At 53.0% G+C, this 22891-nt stretch overlaps 1 protein-coding gene across 1 annotated transcript; it reads right to left on the bottom strand.

The window, feature by feature from the left end:
• Window positions 1-1431: 1431 nt before the first annotated feature.
• Window positions 1432-22113, bottom strand: LOC125366352 (signal transducer and activator of transcription 5A). Its single transcript, XM_048366964.1, has 19 exons — window positions 21977-22113; window positions 21052-21189; window positions 20598-20754; window positions 18952-19041; window positions 17422-17596; window positions 11805-11935; window positions 11414-11565; window positions 10845-11000; window positions 10278-10457; window positions 7838-7925; window positions 7610-7732; window positions 7238-7330; window positions 6553-6759; window positions 5551-5645; window positions 5313-5443; window positions 4690-4845; window positions 3731-3782; window positions 3358-3462; window positions 1432-2252 (listed from the first exon to the last, which is right to left on the bottom strand). Exons 2-19 carry the CDS (start codon window positions 21177-21179, stop codon window positions 2090-2092), a joined length of 2382 nt encoding a protein of 793 aa, XP_048222921.1. The 5' UTR covers window positions 21180-21189; window positions 21977-22113; the 3' UTR covers window positions 1432-2089.
• Window positions 22114-22891: the final 778 nt, after the last annotated feature.

The raw sequence follows: 22891 nt of genomic DNA, 5'->3' as shown, positions 1-22891 counted from the left end.
AAAAGACCAGGGAAACAGACTGTTGTCCAGGTTCTCTGCTGCCCTGAGGCTCCAGGAGGGCCAGCTATTGCTTTGGCTCTGGCCCTCAGCTTCAGGCTACAAGATTGCGAGTAGCTAATCAGTAGAGGCCTAGGCCACAGCTCTGCCCGGCTCTGGGTCCCTCCCCAACCATTCCCACAAGACCTTGCTTTCCTGGCTATGTGCCCCCACGCCTCATTCTTTAGCCTTTTAAGAAGCACCGATGGGCTGCATTCCAGAGGTGGTGAGCACCCTCATACCATAGAGAAGGAAAACTCCTTGCTCCTTGTTAAAACAGACAGCTGGCCCACAGGACCCAAACAAACAGAGCCTCCGTGATTGGCCACCCAGGAAGATGGCCATCCACTCTGCAAACCAGAAGGCAATTTATGAAAAAAAAAATACTTTATTCAAAACCAGTTTACTCAAATGTGTGGCCTATATATACAAAGTACAAAAGAATCCCTCTTCTTATCCCCAGGTCCCTTGTGAAGTTTTAAAACCTGGGACTCTCAACTTTCTGCCACGGGCTGCCCCTATCCCTATCACATAGCTCAGAGGGAGGGGCCGGTGAGGTCAGAGTGAGGCCTTCCCTGACCACAGCCTATTATGCAACTGTGTGACGCCTCCCCCAGGTTCCACCACCCAGCAGGAGAGACTGAGATCAGCTTCCACTCCACGGCCTGCAGCAGGTAGGCTGGTTTGGAGGCAGGTCCCACCCCACCCCACCCCACCCCCACCTCTCTGCAGGGAGATTATCCATCCTGCAAGTCTCAGACCCCTGTTCATCCACCGTGTCCCAGGCCAGTCTTTCCCTCCTTTCTGGCAAAGCAAAGTTGCAAACAGAGACAGGACAGAAGGCTGCAGCTGAGGCTAGGTGGCTCACATCTGTAATCCTAGCACTTGGAAGGCTGAGGTAGGAGGACGGTGAGTTTGAGGCCAGCTAGGACTATATAGTGAAGGTTATGTCAAGGAAAAGGGGAAGGAGGAGGAGGAAGAAAGGAGGACAACTGGCAGGAATTGATAGATTGGAGGCATGGTTCAAGCGGTAGAACACCTGCTTGAATGAGCAAGCAAGCTGAATGAGCACAAGGCCCAGAACTGGCATAGAGGAAGAGGGTTATGAGAGTGGGCTATGAGCAGGGCACAAGTGGCTCACACCTACAACCCTAGCTACCTAGAAGCTTAAGATGTGAGAATCATGGTATGAGTCTAGCATAGGCAGGAAAGTCCATGAGACTCATCTCCAATTTACCACCAAAAAGCCAGAAGTAGAGCTGTGGTTCAAGCAGTAAAGCACTAGCCATGAGCACAAAAGCTCAGGGACAGCGCCCAGGTGCTGAGTTCAAGCATCAGGACTGGGGAGGGAGAGAGAAAGAGAGAAAGAGAGAAAGAGAGAGAGAGAGAGAGAGAGAGAGAGAGAGAGAGAGAGAGAGAGAGAGAGAGAGAGAGAGACTATGGGAAGGGAATTTCAGATTTGAAGCCCATGCTCTGGTTCAAGGACATGAGACCAAGCAACTCTGTACCAGAGCAGCTCAGACAGCCTTGACTCAAATGAACCCAACTTGAATGGTTACAGCCTAGACACACTAGGGGGAGGGGAGTCCTTTCTGCAGAGGAAAAGCACGAGACCACCACATGTGTGTGAGGACAGATGCACACCCAATGCATACACATATATGCATACACAGGAGCTTCCAGCTCAGGAGTAACCTTTCCCTCCCCCCTCTCTTCTTTCTGGAATAATCTCACTTAAATAGCCACTGAGCAGATAAAGGGTAGGTTTGGGAGGACCAGGTTTGCTTACAATGGCAGAAGCCCTGTGTCTAATGCCATTTAGACCCAGGGGAGACCCTGTTGTTGGAGACCTTGATCAGAACAAAACAATGCCATCACTGCTGCAACCACATACCTAGGAGAGCAAAGGCGAGGCAGACACCCCTTGTGCACAAGCAAGCGTGCACACACACACAAAATGTACTGCCTGCAAAGGCCTAAGTATGCAGGGCAATACTACAAGCATAACTGATAAGGACTCTTCGTGTTGAAAATAGTCGCCTAAGAGAAGCATTCAGGACAGGGAGCTTCTAGCAGGGGTGAAGAGGCCGGCAGGTGGGGAAGGGTGGGGGTCAAGAGTGTCCATGGGCCGCCGTAGGAGTTCTTCCACATGCCGGGCCACATCCATGGTCTCATCCAGGTCGAATTCTCCATCCTGGTCCAGGACAGGGTCAGGGCTGACAAAGAGAGGATGTGAGATTGACTTCTGGCCCGCCCCCCTCACCCAGCCCAGTGGCTAATCAGAGCCAGGAGAGCTCCTGGCTCGCCCCTCCCTGCCCCCCCCCCCCCCCCGCAGCTGGGTAGCGACAGTCACTGGCTCCCTGGGAGACACTCCACTTCCATCTGCGTCTTGAGCTGTCTCACAAGATAATCTCGAGAGTTCATCGCTGCTCCTCTGGCTTCCCGCACGTGGATTCTCTAACGCCCATGTGCGGGGCTATTCGATTGTATGTCAGCACCACATGTTCCCCGAGCATTCATAATGAACAGCTTTTAGCCATCCGAAGGCAGACATCGATTTTTACAGTGGAGGGAACGTAGGCCCAGTCCTGTCAGGAAACTCGCTCTGAGTCACCTGCGGTCAGGATTAGAATCTGGGCCTTTGTGACTCCCACATTGTTGTGGTCCCACTATACCCTGCTGTCTCCCAGACCCCAAAGTGTCTAGTCCAGGCCACTCACAGCTCAGAAGAGAAGTAATTCTTCACGCTGCTTCTACATTACAATCACCCATCACTAGCTACTCTGGGAGGTGTGGCTCAAGTACTAACCTTGAGCTAAAAAGCCAAGAGGCAGCAGAAGGACCTGAGTTCATGTTCTAGTACTGGCATAAAAAACAACCCAACCCAAACCAAAATCTTATTAATAGCTACTCTATACCAAGTCCTTCCAACAGCCTCACCTGTTAAAAAACAAAGCTTTATGATCACCATCTCAATCCTCGTCCCAATTCTATGAGGTGGGTGTTCCTGCCTACCATCCCCAATTTTTGGCTAAAGATACTAGAGAATCAGAGAAGCTCAGTAATGTTCTCAAGGTCACACAGCACCAGAGGGAGGACGAAACCCTAGTATATCCAGTAACGAAGTGCTCCCGGCTTTTTCCCACTGACCTTGCCCTACCTGTACCTAAGCCGGACCGCAACCCGGGCCTCCCTGAGCGGTCTCAGACCCCAGGACCTTTGATTCCTTTTGCCCACCAGCCCCGCACTTGGGGGACCAGTGGAGGCCAGGCTCCCAGTGGCCCCCCACCCCCCATGGGCCCCCACAAGAACACGACTTACTTCTGTGGGTACATGTTGTAATGAGTCTGGGGGCACACTGCGGGGGAGGGCGCCTGGTCCATGTATGTGGGGCCGGCCCCGGCATCTGCAGACGCGTTCACAAACCTGCAGAAGGGGGCAGAAGGAGGCCAGGGGCGCTGACTTGGGGCGTCGTGACGTCATTTGCAGGGTGTGTAGAAGGACAAGGTGCCCCACGGAGCCCTGGGGATCTGGCTGTAGACACGGGGTCCTGGGTGCTGACTAACTATGGCTAAGTCTGGGGCTCCAGAAGGGCTGAGCAGGCTCCCAGGGGCTCAGCAGGGGAGGGTGGCCATGTTGGATGCTGGGGACAGAGAAGAGGGGGAGAAGGAGGCCCGCAGTGGGCAGCACTTACTCGGGAACCACTTGCTTGATCTGCGGCTTCACGTATCCGTCAACTGCTTTAGCTGCCAAGGAGAGAACCATGGTGAGAAGCAAGTAGAAGAGAAAGTACCATTGCATGCCTCTGGACAGATGACCCTGACAACTGCATAAACTTTCCCCCAAACTCTCAAGGATGGCTTCAGCCCTCTCCCTTCTCCTTTACTTCCTCTCTCCCTTCCCCCGTCGCTGCCAAGGAAACGGCACAAGAATGAGAAGCAACAATGTCACTGTCCCTAGAGGACTGTGACAGGTGGAGAAGACATTTTGCACTGCAGTAGGAGGAACAGTGAAAACCCTTGATGAAGATGGAGCAGAAGAGAGGTGCTGGGGGCTCACACCTGTAATCCTAGCTACTCAGGAGGCTGAGATCTGAGGATCATAGTTCAAAGCCAGGCTAGGCAGGAAAATCTATGAGACTCAAGTGGTAGAGCACTAGCCTTGAGGGACAGGGCCCAGGCCTTGAGTCTCAGCCCCAGGACCAGCACAAGAAACGACAAACAAACAAAAGAAGGAGCAGAGCCAGGCACCTTAATTCATACCTTAAATTCTACCAATTCAAGAGGCTGAGATTTGAAGCCAGACCAAGCAGAAAAAAAAACACACAAAAACCTATGAGACTCTTAATTTCCAGTTTAGTAGCAAAGAGCAGGAAGTGGAAGAGGTGTGGCTCAAGTGGTAGAACACTACTAGCCTTCAGTGACAAAGCCGAGGAGGGGGTGGAGCATTGCCTGTGGGTGGGAATTAGCTAGGCTCCTCCCCCAACTTTGCCCCCTCTTCCTCTAGGGTCCAGGAGTGACAACCCAGCTTTTGGCTGAGCAGAGGAGAAGGCTGGGGTGGATTTCACTTTCCCGCTGCTCAGGTGTGAGCCCCCGACATCATCATCTCCACCACAGGCATTAGAACTCACAAGAAACCAGGCCCAGGACCCACCGAGCACAGGAGTGTAGTACTTAGAGAAGACCTCATCCTTGGGGCGGTCAGGAAACACATAGATGAGATAGTTCAGGTCCCCCAGCCGATCCGCCAGGGAGCGGATGGAGAAATCCCTCGTGGTGAATGGCTTCAGGTTCCACAGATTGCGGTCCGCTATGGAAGGCACAACTCATTCCCACAAGCCCAGCCACGGCAGGGGGAGAGGGGGACCCCACCCAGATCACAGGTGTAGGGAAGGCTTGCTGCAAAACGGGGCTTTTTCTAGTTGACCCTGGAAGCCCAGCCTGCATGCTCTTCTGATCATAGGAGTGGATCCTAGAATATTCTGCGCAGCCAACAGGATGAGTAGACACCCCAACAGGCTTGTCGTGGCTGAGGGCAGACAACATGAAACTTGCAAGGGACTTGCCCAGTATTTCTACAGTCTTAGGGGAGGGTCTGGTGATTTTAAATTCTCTGACATGGGAAATGACAGGAAGGGGCTGCGTATTCAAGCAACATTCTTCCCACACTCCAAGCTCCACTCTTGCCTTCCCCCACCTTCTACCTGGTGGGTAGTGGGAGTGTAGGAACAGCAAACAGGGCCCCTGGGGTGAGCCACGGGCAAAACATGCACTCACGTGAGTCAAACTTCCAGGCAATGGTGATACCCCCGATTTCTGAGTCACTGAAACGTAACAGGAAGGTCCCATCTGGCTTGTTGATGAGCAAGTCATGAGCCTGTTGCTTATTCACAAAACCTAGGATGGCGCTGGGTGCACAGAGCATTTGGTGTCACTGCTAGGCTAGAGGGTACTGTCTCTGGCATCCCCCTCCACACACATACCTGTCCTCCCGAGCCTGTGCCCCAGTCCTTACCCATCATTCCAGTGGGGTTTGTGATGCTTCTTTAACACCTCCATCACCCCGTCGAACCACTGCCAGAAGGTGTAGTTCCAGCCAGGCAGGTTCTCCTGAGAGCCCCAGGAAACCCAGCATCAGGAGTCACAGAGGCCCACAGGTTGGTGCCCTTTGGCCCTTACCAGGCCAGCTCCCTGTTCCTCTAGCCGGCCCCCAGCCATCCATACATAGACACAGCCCCTACTGGTGTTCTAGGGAGCCAGAGTGAACTCTCCCCATGGTTCTAACACAGGAATGTACCACAGTCTCTTGGGTGGGAGCTGTAAAGAGTTGCCCAGGCTGGATAGGCCTTTTAGAGCCATTGGTGCACCATCTCCTCAGTGACAGATGGGGAAACTGAAGGGACTTTCAAATGAGTTCCTAGACTAGGATTAGACCGAAGTTCTGGGTTTCTTCCATCATTTTGCTATGGCTCACACCAATTCCTTATGATCCTAACCTTATATTTTTTCTTTCTCTGTCTCTCCTTTCCTTCCCCTTCCTTCTTCCCTTCTTTCTTTCCTTCCTTCCTTCCTTCCCTTCCTCCCTCCCTCCCTCCCTCCCTGCCTCCCTCCCTCCCTGCCTCCCTCCCTCCTTCCTTTCTGCCTTTCTTCCTTCTTATGTGCCAATACTATTGCTTGAACTCAAGGCGTGGGCTCATCCTTTAGCTTTTCTGCTGAAGCCTGGTGCTCTGCTACTTAAGCCATGCCTCCACTTCTAGCTCTTTGATGGTTAATTGAAGATAAGAGTTTCACGGACTTTCTTCCCCAGGCTGGCTTTGAATCTCAGCCTCCTTCCAGAATTACAGGCCACTGGCTCTTGTCTTTGGAGTCTGAGCCCCCATCTCTCCTGACTCTGGGAGAGCGTGATTGGGGGTGGAGGCTGGGATACTAGCTGTGGACATGGTTTGTCTGCAAGGTCAGGATCGCCTGATGGAACTCTGGGGATACACCGGCAGGCAGCTGGCAGCTGCTGGCTCACCCTGTTGAACTGGGACCAGGATACAGACATGCTGCTGTAGTCGTCCAGGTGGGCGCTGCTGCTGTTGAACAGTTTCTGTGCCAGGAACACGAGGTTCTCCTTGGTCAGGCCCCGGTTGCTCTGCACTTCGGCCTTGAATTTCATGTTGAGCGCCTCGCACAGTTGCGGCCACAGCACTTTGTCGGGTACAGCAAATGGCACCCTGCCCTGAGAGGGCGGGAAGATAGGGGAAGAGACGACAGGTGGAGGGAGAAATGTTTATACCCATGTCACACCCACCCAGGAAGACATGGGAGATACTCAGAGACCTAGAGACAGGATACAAAGGAGGACATAGGAAGAGGAAGTGTGGACCAACAGGGATAAAGACCTAGACCAGGACACTTGCACAGGGATCAAGGACTTCAACGACATCAGCCACAAAGCTGAGCATAGAACAAAAGCCCAGAGCCCCAAGGACCAGGCTCCTACACCTCAAAGAGCCCAGCTGAGAACTCTGGAACTTAGCCAGACCTGGGGGCAGGGGGAGTCATCCTCAGCTGCCCTTTGCAGCTCATCTCTCAGCCCTGCTCCAATCCTGGGGTCTGAGAAGGCTATTCAGCAGGGCCCTAGGGAATTGGGACCCTTGGGAATGTCCTAAGGCCTGGGGCTGGGGAGACGAGGTGGAGATTCCCTGGGGACTCACGGGCTCTGCAAAGGCGTTGTCCCACAGCACCGTGGCAGTAGCGTTGTGGTCTTGGCTGCCATGAACAATCACAACCACAGGTAGGGACAGCGTCTATGGAATTCCAAGGAATGATGGTTGGTGAGGCGTGAACCGCAGTTTACCCTCATTCTGTTCTCTTGCCATTCCAATCACAAGCTCTGCCCAAGAACCCAATGTACAAGCACAGCCAAAGAACATGCTAGTTCTTCTCAGCCCACGTGTCTAAGCGGTGTGGACTTAAAAATAGGTTTCCCGGCAGCATAGTGGAATCAGAGCATGCCGGCTTTCCCAAACCTGCCAGAGGGTCTCAGACTGGCTGACCCTGGGGGACGGAGGGCTTGGCGGCCTCACCTTCACCTGGAACACAAGCTCATTGCTGCCAACACTGAACTGAGATTCAAACAGGACGGTGAATTTCTCCTCTGTCACAGACTCCGCCCCTCGCCGGTCAGCACGCTTGATTCTCTTGAGAGACTATAGGGCAGGAGGCCGGAGGGGGACAGGGAGATGGAAGCTAGTGACCAGGACGCAGCTCTGGGCAGGCCTTCCCAGTGAGCTGAGGCTGGGCCCTGGGCTCACCATGTTTCTGAAGTGGGCGCTGAGGGTACCCGTGGCCTGGTGGTATTCCATGACGCAGCAGTTGTTCAAAATCTCGCCACTACACTCACTGTAAAAGAGAGGGGAGGTTCAGCTCCACAGGGGAGCCAGGCGAGGAGCTTGGTTCTGTCCTGTCCCTGGGCTGGGGCCCTCACTCTGATCAGCCTTGTGACAGCCCAGGCCCCTCAGTCCCTACCAGTATCCTTTGGTCTCTCTGGGTTTTTAGCTTTCCCATCAACTGGAGGTGCCAAGGCTAGGACTCTGAGGATGAAGTCTGGGTCTCTAGCTATAAGTCCTTCCCTCCTTCCCTCCCTTCCTTCCTCCCTCCCTCCCTCCCTCCTTCCTTTTTTTTTTTTTTTCTTCCTTCTAAGGCCAGGACTTCAGCTCACTGTCCGATGCCTGCTTTTACTCATTGGCTGGCACTCTACCACCTGGGCCATACCTCCAGCCCTCTAGCTCTGTAGGTTAGGTACTCCTTAGGCATTGAGGTTCAAGTCGGGGATTTAAGCGCCTCTGGTAGTGTCCACTGCACTTAAAATGGCCTAAGCCATGTCCCAGTGGACCATGCCTATGATCCTAGCTACTCAGGGGGCTAAGACCTGGAGGATTACAATTTGAAGTCAGTCTAGGCAGAAAAGTCTTCCTCCATTTGACTAGTAAAATGCTAGACTGGGGGTATGACTCAAGTGGCAAAATGCCAGCCATGAGAAAGCAAGCGTAATGAGAACATAAAGCCCAGAATTCAAGCCCTAGTGCAAAAAAACAACAACAAAAAACCCAAAAACAAATGTACAAGTATTCCAGATCAAGGCTGCTTTGCTCTCTGGTCTCATTTGGTTCCCTTTCCAGAACTCAGAACTCAAAAGCAACAATGGTCTTGATTGTATGCTCAACATGCTACACTAGATTTCTATGTTAGGACTTCAGCACATGCTCTTTGCGCTACCGCAAATACTCAACTATCTCCTTGATTTATCTCATACTCAAATGTCTCCTTAGAATAGCCATCCTCAGGGCTGGGGATGTGGCTTAGTGGTAGAGTGCTTGCCAAGCATGCATGAAGCCCTGGGTTCAGTTCCTTGCACCACATCAACAGAAAAAGCCAGAAGTGGCGCTGTGACTCAAGTGGTAGAGTGCTAGCCTTGAGCAAAAAGAAGCTCAGGGACAGTGTCAGGCCCTAAGTTCAAGTACAAGCCCCAGAATTGGCGAAAAAGAAAAAAAAAAAAAAGCCATCCTCAATCACCTATCTGATGTTGCTAGCTCCCGCCTCAACCCTCCTATACCCACTACAGTCTATCACTTTGGGGACTGTCTTTTTTGTTTGTTTTCAGTATATTGTTCAGTGAGGTGCCAGCAACTCAGGAGGCTAAGATCTGAAGATCTTGGTTCAAAGCTAGCCCTAGCTGAGAAATCTAAGAGACTCTCTTATCTCTAACTAACCTGCAAAAATCTGGAAGTGGTGGTGTCAAAAAAGTAACAGGTGGGCTGGGGATATAGCCTAGTGGCAAGAGTGCCTGCCTCGGATACACGAGGCCCTAGGTTCGATTCCCCAGCACCACATATACAGAAAACGGCCAGAAGCGGCGCTGTGGCTCAAGTGGCAGAGTGCTAGCCTTGAGCGGGAAGAAGCCAGGGACAGTGCTCAGGCCCTGAGTCCAAGGCCCAGGACTGGCCAAAAAAAAAAAAAAAAAAAAAGTAACAGGTGCAAGGCCCTGGGTTCAAGCCCCAATACAGGCACCAAAAAAAAAAAAGAACAACAACAACAAAACACCCAACTATTTATTATACTCAGACTCCCTAGCTACCCAGAGAGCTGCAGGACAGTGGGGACCACCTTCATCTCCTTCCTCCTGCTAGCCCCACACCCCAAGGAAGGCACACAGGAAACAGTTTGTATTCGGGTACACACTAGCTCAGGCACTCCTTGATCAGCCGCACACTCTGTGGGCGGCCTGCTCTGACGCTGCGCTTGCAGGCCCCCTATGCCTTCTCCACACTCTTCCTTCAGAACACAGCACATGCTCTCTGCCCACTACAACCCCTGTCACTAGCAGCCGCCTGAGACCAATGACTAGTTTTCCACCACCTGGAATGTGACCCCCTGTGTGACCCCCCGATTCAGGTCTCTGCTCACACGGCTGTTCCAGTAATCACTTCTCACAGCCTGCGGCCTGCATGGCTAGTAAGCAGGTAGACTGAGGAGATGGGTAAAGCCTGTCCCCACCGGACGACCACCTGACGACACCACACTGGCTGGCCTACTATGTGCCGGGGATGGGCAGGAATGGGGAAGGTTTCTGGGCAGGAGGACTAGGCAGAGGGACTTGGAGGTACCATCCAGGTGGAGGGACCAGCAAGAATGGAGGGAGAGAGCGGTACCCAATCCCAGACCAGGAGAGGCAAGTAGGGTGAGCACACTCACTTGCGCGTGTTCTCGTTCTTGAGCAGGGACTTGGCCTGCTGCTCGCTGATGATGGTGGCCTTCACCTGGGGCGGGTTCATGTGCACGTTCAGCTTCCCGCCCACCAGCAGGCGCACGGTGGCTGCGAACTTGGTCTGGGTTTTCAGGACCTGAGGGGGTTGCTTCTCGATGATGAATGTGCTGCAGGGGACACAAGCAGCAGGTGACCAGGGGTGGCTCAGGGGAAAGGGGGGGGGGGCACGGGGAGAGGAGGGGCTCCCCACTGGCCTCGGCAGAGACACATGCAGCTGTGTCTGTTCCAGGGGAGCCCCCCTCCCCACGATGATCAGGCCAGAGGGTGGGAGGGTAGACCAAGTTCCAGGGCATCTCCCACACAGTCTCCAACAGACTGTGGGTGAGGGCAGCCCCAAGCAGCCAGAGCTACTAGGGACACTCAGGGTGGGGAGTGGGGAGAGGGTGGGACTGAGGGAGGTCCCTGTCTGGACAGCACCTGGGCCCCACACGTCCACCCCATGCATGGACCCTGCTCCCCCCCGCCCCCCAGGCTGGCGGAGAGGCAGCAGTCACCTGGTCACCAGGGCTGAGATGATGTCTGTGATGGTGGCATTGACCTCGGCCAGCATCTCCTCCACGGGCCCGGGGATGGGCAGCTGTTGGCAGAGGTGCTCGGCCCTGCGGATCTGCTGCCGGTTCTGCCAGATGATCTCAGCCAACTTCTCACACCTGCAGCACACCCAAGGCCCACAGGGGCTCGGCAATGGCTTCGTCTCCAAGACAGGCCAGGGGCAGGCAGACCCCAACACCGCTCCCCCCCTGAAGCCAGGCCCAGCCAGGAGGGCGCGCTCACGCCCCCCTCTCCCGTCAGCTGCTGGGAAGCAGAGCTCTGCCTTCTAGAAAGAGAGAGCTGCACAGGAGCGGCGGCCCCGGGTTTTCACTGCACCCCACGCCCTCCCCCACTCCCCAAGAGGGGCCTCATTCTTTAGGGGGAGGCGGTGCTGGACAGGCAACCAAAGTCTTTCAGGACCCACGATGCCTGTGTGGTGCGCTGTCATGGACGGTGGAGCCTGCTGCTCAGGAGGCAGAAGCGGCAGCTGGCACCCCTGCCCCCTGCCCCCCGATTCCTCCCCCAGCCTTACCAGGACTGCAGCACATCCAGGCTGCCCTCGGGGGGACCCCCATTCCCGGCCAGCTGCTGCCGCCGCTTCCACTGGATCAGCTCGTCGTCCAGGATGACCGTCTGCTGCTTCCTCAGCAGCTGCAGGGTCTTCTGGTGCTTCTCGGCCAGCTCCTGCGGGAGGGACAGCGGCCCTGCTGTTCTCCCGTGCACAGCCCTGCAGCCTCGCCCCCAGCCAGGCCCAGGAGGCTGCTTGCTCTCGGGGACGGCTCTGCCTCACAAGCACCCCCCACCCTGAAAAGACAGGCAGGCCTCCTGCTCGCTCGGGGCCTGCCCCCACCCCTTCTCTGGTCCCCGAGGACTCAGGTCACGGGGCTGCCTCCCGGGAGGCCAGGGCCCCAGGACCCACTCACCACGCGGTACTGCTGCAGGGTCTGCGCCTCGCGCTGCAGCCAGGCCTCCAGGGACACCTGCTTCTGCTGCAGCGCTGTCTCCCGGCTCAGACGCTCCTGGGGGTTCAGTTGGGCCAGCTGGGCAAACTGAGCTACAGGGGGGACAGGACACCCAACACCATCATCTCCCCATGCCAGGCAGGGGGCCCCGAGGATGTCACCCCCAGGGGCAGGCCACCCACCCGTGGCAAGATGAAGGGGGTGCTGAGCCGGCAGCCTCGGGGCCCTGCCGCCGTCCCTGCTGCCCTATGGGCAGTGGGCGCACACCTGCCCCACACAGACACAGCCTGGCCTCCTCACGGGGCCTCAGGCTTGAAGCCACATGGCCAAGGTACAAGGGTGCCTGCAAGCCCCTTTCTTTCCTGGGCCTCGGTGTCCCCCATGTATGAAGCTGGGGGATCCTGGCACCCCCTCAGTGGGCTGATGGGGAGAGGAGTGAAGTGATGACACAGGAGATGCTCGGGGATCTGCCTGGCCTGGGCACGGTCCCTGAGGTTCCTTCCCCACTGGTCAGCGGGTGGCAGGACAGGAGTGAAAGGGGGACAGAGACCAGGAGCCCCCCAGCCCTACCCTCCCAGGGAGTGTCCCCCAGGAGGCCCCTGCTCCACTGGCTTCGCTCCATGCCCTGGACTCGGCATCCCTCCTCAGGACCACAGTCCTGCTGGGGGCTGGATGCTGCCTTACACCACCAGCTCGGCTAAGCAGCCAGCGGGAGGGAGAGGAGACAGATGGAAGATGGAGACAGGGCCCCAGGGTCCCAGGGCCCCTGGGTGCACAACACAGCAAGCTTTCCCTTAGGCTGGGCAGAAAGAGGAAGCTTCCCTCCTCATCAGCGCTTAGGTGGAAAGAGGAAGGCAAGAACACCTAACCCTGCTTAGAAATCCAGTAATGCAGAGTTGAAGCCACCTGTCCACCCTCCTGCTTGAACCCCACCCCCAACCAGTGTCCACCCCACCCCCCAACCCGTGTCCTGAGTGCTGGGGCCATTGCTCCTCCCCACAGCCCTCCAGCACTGGCAGCCTCGTTCAGAGAATCAGGACCACGTGTGCCCGGACATGTCCTGCTGGATTCCCTGGCTGGTCTCTGGGTACCATGTCACACTGACCCAGTCCCTGCCCCAGGCATGGATGAAAGCAATGCTAGACAGCCAAGAAAAGCCCAGAACTGGGGCTCAGGAATGGCTGGAGTCTTATTCAGACTCAGAACATAGCAGAGAATGCTGACGGTTCCCTCTGCAGTCCTGCCCTTGTCCCCTCCTCAGGGAAGGAGTGGTGATCCCAACACCTGAGCCCAGCCTACCATACAAATGGCCCTGGTAGGTCCCTGCTGGCCACGTGCAGGCAATCTGGGAAGGAGGCCAGGGCAGCTCGTGGTTACCACTGGTGGAGCTTGCCCTGCCCTTGTACAAACAGATCCATAGTCTGTGTTTTGTTTGCTTTGGTTTGCAGTGCTGGGGATGGACCCATGATTCTTGTGCATGACAGCCAAGTGCTCTAGCACTGGGCCACATCCCCAGCCCTGGTCTCTGTGTGTAATTGTGAGCTTGATAGAGACAACCTGACAGCACATGCAACCAACCCCAACCAGAATCCAAAGCCAAACCCACACAGGCTATAGAAACCGAGGTCCAGGATCATAAATGCTGGGGCTGGGGATATGGCCTAGTGGCAAGAGTGCCTGCCTCATATACATGAGGCCCTGGGTTCGATTCCCCAGCACCACATATACAGAAAATGGCCAGAAGTGGCGCTGTGGCTCAAGTGGCAGAGTGCTAGCCTTGAGCAAAAAGAAGCCAGGGACAGTGCTCAGGCCCTGAGTCCAAGCCCCAGGACTGGCCAAAAAAATAAATAAATAAAAACAGGATCATAAATGCTGTGAGAGTGCTTAAATCTCCTGTTCCCAGTGCAGGAAGAGGCCATCATTTTCAGACAGAAGCTTCTAGAACCCTCCTGTCAACACTGACTCAACATCTACCTCCTGTCAGTCATTATGCTTCCTTGGGGTAGAGAAAAGCACTAATTAGAGTAAAAAGAGAACTTAAATCGCTAAACTCAGACCTGGGGGTGTGGCTCAATGGTAGGTAGGGCATCTTCCTTTAAGCATGAGACCTTGAGTTCAAAGTATAGAACTGCCAAAAAAAAATTAAATCAAAATGGAATTCTAGAAAAAAATAGTAAATACATGCAGAGGAACAAAAACTGAAAATGGAAATAACATAAAATTTTAAATGCTATAAAATGGCAGGAGATCGAAGGCAGCCTGGGCAGTATTGTTTCTGAGACTGTGTGTGTGTGTGTGTGTGTGTGTGTGTGTGTGTGCCAGTGCCAGTCATGGGGCTTGAACTCAGAGAGCCTGGGTGCTGTCCCTTAGCTTCTTTGCACTCAAGACTCAAGGCTATTGTTCTACCACTTTGAGTCACAGCTCCACTTCTGGTTTTCTGGTGGTTAGTTGAAGATAACAGTCTCATGGATTTTCCTCCCCTGGCTGGCTTTGAACCCAGATCCTGAGATATCAGACTCCTGAGTAGCTAGGATTAGAGGTGTGAACCACCAGTAACCAGCTTCTCTGAGACTCTTATGTCCAATTAATCACCAAAAAGCTAGAAGTGGAGCTGTAGCTAAAGTCAAGGATATGTACATATCTTTGTTGTTGTCTGTAGTGGAATTTGAATTGTGTGCCTCATGCTAGGTAGAAGCTTTACCACCGAATCATACTTCTAGCCCTTTTGTTTTTGTACTGATTATTTATTTATTTTTGCCAGTTCCAGGGCTTGATCTCAGGGTTTGGGCTCTGTCCCTGGGACGATCTGTGCTCAAGGCTAGCACTCTACCACTTGAGAGCCACAGCACCATTTCCGACTTTTTCTGAGTAGTTTACTAGTTTATTGGAGATAAGAGTCTCATGGACTTTTCTGCCCAGGCTGGCTTTGAACTGGGATCCTCAGATCTCATTCTCCTGAGTAATGCTTCCAGTGCCCCACAGTCATCACCCTACGTATTTTACTTTGTTCTGTAGTTACGATAACAGGTGCCCACCTACCCAGCTTGGAATAGTTCTCCAATTTCTAATGAAGTAAATTTACCAGATATTAAGAAAAACATCTCAGAATACTATATGAATCTATGAGAAGGTCATAAGCACAAATGTGTCTATATTTAATATCAGTTCAAACCATGTAAAGAAGAAAGTAGGCAGTTCCGTAATTATACTAGGAATTGTTTTCCCTTTTCAGTAACTGACAAAACAATTAGGAAAAAAACTAAGTAAAGGCCAAGATCTGTGGTTCTCAAAGTATAGTCCAGGGAATCCCTGAAAGGTTCCACACAGCAAAAATATTTTTTTCCCCAAGAATTCTGAAGACATCATTTACCTTTTTGTGTGTGTGCATTTTTGAGGCAGGATCCCACTACATAATCCATACTAGCCTTGAACTCTTAATCCTTCTGCCTTGGCCTCTAGAGAATTGGGATTACAGCTGCCACCATGCCCAGAAAATCATCTTAATATCTAGCAAATATATAGTGGAATTTTCCAGGCTACAAGATAGTACAACATTTTAACAATAAGACACAGCTGTCTTTTATTAAGCCTAATACTAAAGAGATTTGAGAATACAATCACACATTGCTGAAGGATGGGGATAATTCTGAGATGTGTGTTATGAGGTGATTTTTGTCGTTGTGCAAACACTAGAGAGTGTGTATGTACATCCATTGCTGGGTGTATACTTATATACCTAGCTAGTACAACCTGTTACACACCTAGGCCACAAGATATATAATGTCATATATATGGTCCACTGCTGACCAAGATGCCATACAGCATATGACTGAATGAAAGGCAGCTCATTCTACTCACTAAATTTTTCTTGGAATTTTACATTTCCCATTAACAGTATTAACCTTATTATTGACATTTATGAATGAAACAACCACAGAACATATATTCTTTTCAATTATAAGATGTATTACCAAAGCAAGCAGATCCTGAGCTAGTCATAGTCTCAAGCTGGGCGCTAGAGGCTGAAGTCTGTATTTCTAGTTACTCAGGAGACTGAGATCTGAGGATCAGGGTTTAAAGCCTATCTGGGCAGACAATTTCAAGAGACTCTTATCTCCAACTAACCAGCAAAAAGCCTGAAGTAGAGGTATAGCTCAAATAGTAGAGTGCTAACCTTAGGTGAAAAAGCTAAGCAAGAATGTGAAATCCTACAGTCAAGTCCTAATAATGGCACACGCACGTGAACACGCATGTGCGTGCACACACACATACACACTGTAAGGGCTGAAACCACATAGAGCAACTTCTCCAATCATAATGGAGTTCAATAAGAAGACAGCATTGAAATTGGTGACGGTACAGCATGTAGGAAATAATAAGTGGAAATTAAACAACACATGTATAAACAACATACGGGTGGAAGAATTAATCACAAGAAAAATGAGAAGCTGTGCATACTTGCATACTGGCTCACTTCAGTAATCCGAGCTACTCAAGAGGCAGAATGTGGGCAAAAACTTCAAGATACTTCATGTCAACCAATTAAACAGCTAGGCAAGCTGTCTGTGCCTGTCACCCCAGCTATTCAGGAAGCATACATCATATTGCTATCTTAGGAGCCTGAAGGAGAAGCCCCCTAGACTTCCATGCCTCCCAGTCTGGGTTCACCTGGGTCTACTACTCCAAGCCTTCCCTCTGGCTAGGGAACACTTTGCCCATCTCCTTTCATTGTCAGATTTCAATGGCTACCTGGGAGAGAATATGGGTTGGTAAGATACAGAGGTTTCGTGACAAATCTCTACTTGGGATCTGGTTCTATGATTTGTAGGCAACCTAGGCCAAGTCATGAGCTCCTCCAAACCTCCCCGGTGCCATCAGACAAATAGGAACAACAAGCTATCTAGGCCACAGGCTTGCTAGTAGAACTGAGTTGAATTATACATGCAAAGAGTTTAGTAGAGCTTAGTCCATAGCCAGCGGCAGGGCCAGGCAAGGTGGCTTATTTCTGTTAATCCCAGTTCCTTGGAAGGCAGAGATCAGGAGGATCCCAGTCGGAGACTGGGGCAAAAACACAAGACTCTACCTGAAAAATAGCTACAACGAAAGTGAGCTGGAGGTTTGGCTCAAGTGGTAGAACACCTGCCTAGGAAGTTTGAGGCCCTCCCGAGTTCAAACCACCACAAGAAATGTAACAAACAAAACAACACTGAGGGCCCTGACACCTACCTGGCTTTGAGGAGATGGGCACTGACCTTGTCCTGGTTGATCTTGTTAAGGAGTCATAGAATATTCCTTGCGGGGCTGGGGATATAGCCTAGTGGCAAGAGTGCCTGCCTCGGATACACGAGGCCCTAGGTTCAATTCCCCAGCACCACATATACAGAAAACGGCCAGAAGGCGCTGTGGCTCAAGTGGCAGAGTGCTAGCCTTGAGCGGGAAGAAGCCAGGGACAGTGCTCAGGCCCTGAGTCCAAGGCCCAGGACTGGCCAAAAAAAAAAAAAAAAAAAAGAATATTCCTTGCTCCCCCTCCCCCTGGTCAGGACGCACAGGGCTCCCTCGCCTGGCTGCCTGGCCTCACCTTGGATCCTCAGGCTCTCCTGGTACTGGATGATGAAGTACTCCTGGGTCTGCTGCAGCTTCTTCAGCTCGTTCTCTGTGTCCTGCGTGACCAGTCGCAGCTCCTCAAACGTCTGGTTGATCTGAAGGTGCTTCTGGGACATGGCGTCCACCAGGATACCTGCCGGTGAGCTGCACTGGGGATAGGAGGGGAAGTGACAGGAGCAATGTGCTGGGCAGAGGGGAGGGGAGCAGGCCTTGGGGGACACCAGTCCTACAGACCCCAAACTCCAACTCTGGGGTGGGAAAGAAGGCTTCTTTGTGTCAGAGGACTGGCATTTTCTAGAAGTAGAACCCAAAGGAGAGAAAGAGAGAAGAGAAACAGGTAATCTGGCGGATATAGCAAGAATTTCTACTGGGCAAGGGGGTAGGGGCTTGGGTTTGGTTTGACTTTCTTTTTCTTGTTTTGGTCAGTCCTGAGGCTTGAACTCAAGGCCTGGGTGCTATCCCTGAGCTCTTTTGCTCAAGGCTAGTGCTCTGCCACTTTGAGCCACTTTCGGGTTTCTTGGTGATTAATTGGAGATAAGAGTCTCACAGACTTTCCTGGTCTGGCTGGCTTTGAATTGTGATCCTTAGATCTCAGCCTCCTGAGTAGCTAGGATTATAGGCGTGAGACACCAGCATCCTGTAGCTTAAGGAACTGGGGAGAGGACCCTCTGGGGATCCCAAAATGAAGCATAAAGGAGGCTTCTTTAGATTTCAACATTGCTTCCATTTCTAGCTGAGAAGAACCAGGTATTTGGGAACTTTCCAAATAACTGCTCTTGGAATAATATCTAAACTCCTTCACCCAGCTGGCTTAGCAAGGCCTTCTGCTGGCCTTCACCCCAGCTCCCCCACTGTCTCTGCTCTTTGAACACACAGCCTGTTGCAGGACCTGGGTCTTTCCTGTTCCATCAGTTTGGAATATTCTGATACCAAATCTTCTTAATGCCATGCCACAGACTCACATTTCTCAATTAGGCCACATTTCTAGGTAGCTGTGTGATGGCAGGAAGCCAAAGACATGGGGGTGGTGCTGGAAGACCTTCTGTGTCCCCTCCAGCTTTATCTACTCTGACTTCCCGCTTCCCAGCTAGACCACGACTTGCAGGTTTGGGGATGGGAGGCCATGATTCCTGTCCCCCACATAGAAGCTACAAAACTCATCCTTCTCTGTGTTCCAGAGGCTCATGCCTGTAATCCTTGCTACTCAAGAAGCTGAGATCTAAGGAACTTGGTTGAAAACCAGCCCCAGCAGAGGAGGAAGAAAGGGAAAGAAAAAAAGAAATGAAGTCTCAGAGACGTTAAGTAACCCCAAGTCACACAGCTAAGAAAGCTAGGGACTGAACCCAGGAGTCACATTACACCAGCATGCAATACTGTTGCTCACATGGCCCAGGCCCCTTCCTTGGTACTCTCCTCGTGCCATTGTTACATAACCACAGTGGTGTCCAGAAAGCAAGGCACATGGCAGGATTTCCCTGCCCCTCTGCACACCAGGGACACTCACATTGTTGGCTTCTCGGACCAGCCTCTGTTCGTTGTATAGAATGTGCCGGATGCAGCGGACCAGCTCCATAGGGCAGCGGACGTATGTGTTCTGAAAAGAATGCAAGAGCTGCCTGCCACTGGTGGCCACTCTGTGTTCTAGCCATGTTGGTCCCCATGCCAGGGCCACCCCCTCCTCTCCTTTAACCTCTGCTCAGCTTCCCCTTGGAAGCCTCAAACAGCTCTGTTGCTTCTCTGCTGTATGTTTCTTTTTTTTTTTTTTTTGGCCAGTCCTGGGGCTTGGACTCAGGGTCTGAGCACTGTCCCTGGCTTCTTTTTGATCAAGGCTAGCACTCTGCCGCTTGAGCCACAGCGCCACTTCTGGCCATTTTCTATATATGTGGTGCTAGGGAATTGAACCCAGGGCCTCATGTATAGGAGGCAAGCACTCTTGCCACTAGGCCATATCCCCAGCCCTCTGCTGTATGTTTCTCAAATCTTCTTCCTTGCTTTGAAGTGACTGAAAACCCACAGGCTACAAAACACTTCCAAACTTACTGTCAGCTTTAACTCATAGCATTGGAGACCCTACAACGGAAGCAGAAATGACTCTTCCCATTTTATTTTTAATAGAGGCTTGAACTTGGGACCTGGGCACTGTCTCTTAGCTTTTTTACTCAAGGCTGGCACTCTACCACTGGAGCCACAGCTCCATTTCTGACTTTTTTTTGGGGGGGGGGGGCAGTGATTGGAGATAACAGTCTCATGGACTTTCCTGGGAAGGCTGGCTTTAAGCTGGTTTCTCAGCCTCCTGAGTAGCTAAGATTACAGGCATGAGCCACAAGTGTTGGGCTACTCCCTTCATTTCACAGGCAAGAAAATGGATGCCCAGAGAAGGTAACAAGTAGGAAAGTGATGACTCAAGACTCAGTACATTTGATGCCAATATCTGAGGTACTTTCCACCTGGCTCTTCCCTCTGGTTTTCTATTTTGCTTCCCCTCAGGTCTCTCCTGTTTCCTCTCTCTTCTAGGATGGCCTTTTTATTTCCCTGGCATTTTGCCGCTTGGATTTAAGAGGAGTTCTCTAAGAAATACAAGGGAATTCCAATGAATTCTTGACCATGATTACCACCCACACCCCTTTCCTGTTGCCATAAAACTCCCCCTCCTATATAAAGGAGAAGGCAACATCTTAGTTCTAATCCCCTAATTTAAAGTATTTTATCTAGCTCTTGCCTTTAGGGCAACTCTGACTTTCTTCAGCAGCTCCCTTGCCTCTAAAAGGGCTCCAAGAAGGTAGGGGTATCTGGTTGCTTCCTTCTCTCATTTCTTGAACCTATCAGTCTCTCCTGCTACCAAAGCAATCTTGACTCTTTCTACCTCCCTCCCTTTTTCCAGTTAACCCATCTATCTGCTGCTGTTGGGGACAGAACCCCCCCCACACACACACCTCACACACACACTCCTACCATTTACTTTTGTAATAGGTTAACGGAATCTGACAGGTCTGACTTAGAAGGAGGAGGTGGGGGAAATTGAAGAAAAGTTATCAGAATACTATGGTCATATGGTGAGTCAGTGGCCAGGCCAGCAAAAATCCCAAGGGTGCTGATGCTAGAAGAAAAGGCAGATACCTTGCAGATGGCCCCGCCTTCGTTCACACCCACCTGCAGCTGCGTGGCATAGTGCCCCAGCTTGATCTTCCGCAAAAACCCATCTTCCCCCACCTGGTGCTCCGCCTTCTTCTGCAGCTCCTGCACCAGGCCCTCCAGGAGCTGGGTGGCCTGGCCTCGGTCCTGGGGATTGTCCAGGTCAATGGCATCCCTTAGGATAGATAGGGCAGAGGAGAGAAAAGAATGTCCCGGGGCAGCTCCTCGGGCAGGGAAATGCCAAACGGGGTGACACAAGGCACTCTAGGGGCCCACAAGACTTGTCCCTGGCAGCTTCCATAAAGCATGGAAGTGTAGGAAAGTCCTGTCTCCCTTCGGAGTGGCCCACTTCCTTGTTCTCCTCTCCAGGGACAGAAGACAGTCAGGATCCGACTCACTTCAAACCACAAAGAGGACATCTTGATGGTGGGGAACCAGCCACAGTAGAAGGCTTAGGAAAAGGGACACTTACCATGGCTGGCTTTCAATCCACTGTGCCAGGTAATGCCGCACCTCGATGGGGAAGTGCTGTCCGTACAGCACTTGCATCTGACGAAGGGCATCTCCTTGCAGCTGCTGGGCCTGAATCCAGCCCGCCATGGCTGCTTACCTAGGGTGAGCACAGGGTCCATGAGGCCTCTTCTCTTTGGAGGCTGGTGCCCACCCTGCCTTGCCCAACCCACGGGCCATGGTTATAGGTCAGGATCTTCCCTACACACACTTTCTTGTGCGGGAAGAAAGATGGTGAGGAGGGGCAGGCAGGCCACTTTTTCCCTCCAACAAGCAACCTGCCAAGGTTTGGAGGAGCAGTTTGGAGAGGCAGGTGCCCTCCCCCTCTTCCTCTCCCTTTGCCCCTTTGGGGCTTCCCCAGAAGTGGGGCTGGGGCGGGGAGGGGTGCTAGAAACTGAAAGGAAATCTTGATGCCAGAGGCCCACAAGCCCACTCCAGAGAGGGCTGCAAGAATCTGCACCCCCTTCACCCCACACCCGGGACTCCGAATGGGAAGTTTTAGTAGGCGGGTATTTTCTAACCCAAAGTTACGCCGAGAGAGAAGGAGGACGGCCTGGTCCCCTCAGGCACGTGGACGGGCTGTCAAGGGGAGAGGGTGGGGGAGAGAGATGCTCCCCTCGGTAGGCGGTTTCCCTCGTGCCGGGCCCGGCCTGACAGTGCCCCCTTTCCACTGGGTGCTAGGACGGGTGCCTGTCCTTGGCCACTCCCCACTCATCCCCGTCCCCGGCCCCTCGTGCCCGCTGCGGGCCCCCAAGCGCACCCCCCCCTCCCCCGCACCCGGCTGGCCGTCGGGGTCCGGGGACCTGGGTGCGGGGCGGTGTCGGGGTCGATGTCCCCCTTCTCCCCGCGCGCCACCCGCCATGCGCCACGCGCCCCGGGCCACCCACCTGGCGGGGCCCGGCCGTCGGCGGCGGGCCGGCTGTGCGCCCGCGGCTCGCGCTCCCGGCCCGGCCCCGGCTCCGGCGGCAGCGGCGGAGGCTGTTACTACAGGAAGGAGCCGAGAGCAGCGATTTCCTCCTCAAAGGTCAGCTGCCTCCGACAGACCAAACACAGCGCGCGAGCTCCCGCCAGCTCCCCGCCCCCGGCGCGCCCGCTCTGCCTCCGCCCCCAGCCGCTGGCTCCCCCGGCGGGCGGCGAGGGCTGGTCAGGCGGGCCAGGCCGGGTGGTGCCCCGATCCATCGTGGGGTCCCCCTTATCTCCCCCGGTGGCTCCTCGGGAGCGTCCCGGGACTGCCGGCGTGACCAGGGGCACCCGAGCAGCCAGAGGGGACTGGGAAATCCCAGGCCTTGGAAATCCCACAGCTGGGCCTTTTTGTGTGTATGTGTGTGTGCCAGTCCTGGGGCTTGAACTCAGGGCCTGGGTGCTGTTCCTGAACTTTTCCTTCTTTCTTTCTTTCTTTCTTTCTTTCTTCTCTTTCTTTTCTTTCTTTCTTTCTTTCTTTCTTTCTTTCTTTCTTTCTTTCTTTCTTTCTTTCTTTCTTTCTTTCTTCTTTCTTTCTCAAGACTGGCACTCTACCACTTGAGCCACAGCTCCACATCTGTATTTTTTGGTGGTTGTTTGTTTGTTTTCCCAGTCCTGGGACTTGAACTCAGGGCCTGGGTACTGTCCTTGAGCTTCTTTTTGCTGAAGGCTGGCACTCCACCTCGGGCCACAGCACCACTTCTGGCTTTTTCTGTTTATGTGGTACTGAGGAATCGAAGCCAGGACTTCATTCATGCCAGGCAAGCACTCTACCACTCAGCCACATTCCCAGCCCTTTGTTGGTTAATTGGAGATAAGAGTTTCATAGACTTTCCTGCCCA

This window comes from Perognathus longimembris, chromosome 17 (genome assembly GCF_023159225.1).
Source record: "Perognathus longimembris pacificus isolate PPM17 chromosome 17, ASM2315922v1, whole genome shotgun sequence".
Classification (NCBI taxonomy): domain Eukaryota; kingdom Metazoa; phylum Chordata; class Mammalia; order Rodentia; family Heteromyidae; genus Perognathus; species Perognathus longimembris.
The sequence above is the reverse complement of the archived record's forward strand: the minus strand, read 5'-3'. Positions and strand labels throughout refer to the sequence as shown.

Coding starts and splice junctions, on each gene's coding strand:
- LOC125366352 (XM_048366964.1), bottom strand. CDS start 21,179: ATGGCGGGCTGGATTCAGGCCCAGCAGCTGCAAGGAGATGCCCTTCGT. Junction 11,001..11,413: donor CTGGATGTGCTGCAGTCCTG/GTAAGGCTGGGG, acceptor GGTGTGCTGCAG/GTGTGAGAAGTTGGCTGAGA. Junction 2,253..3,357: donor TACAACATGTACCCACAGAA/GTAAGTCGTGTT, acceptor TCTCTTTGTCAG/CCCTGACCCTGTCCTGGACC.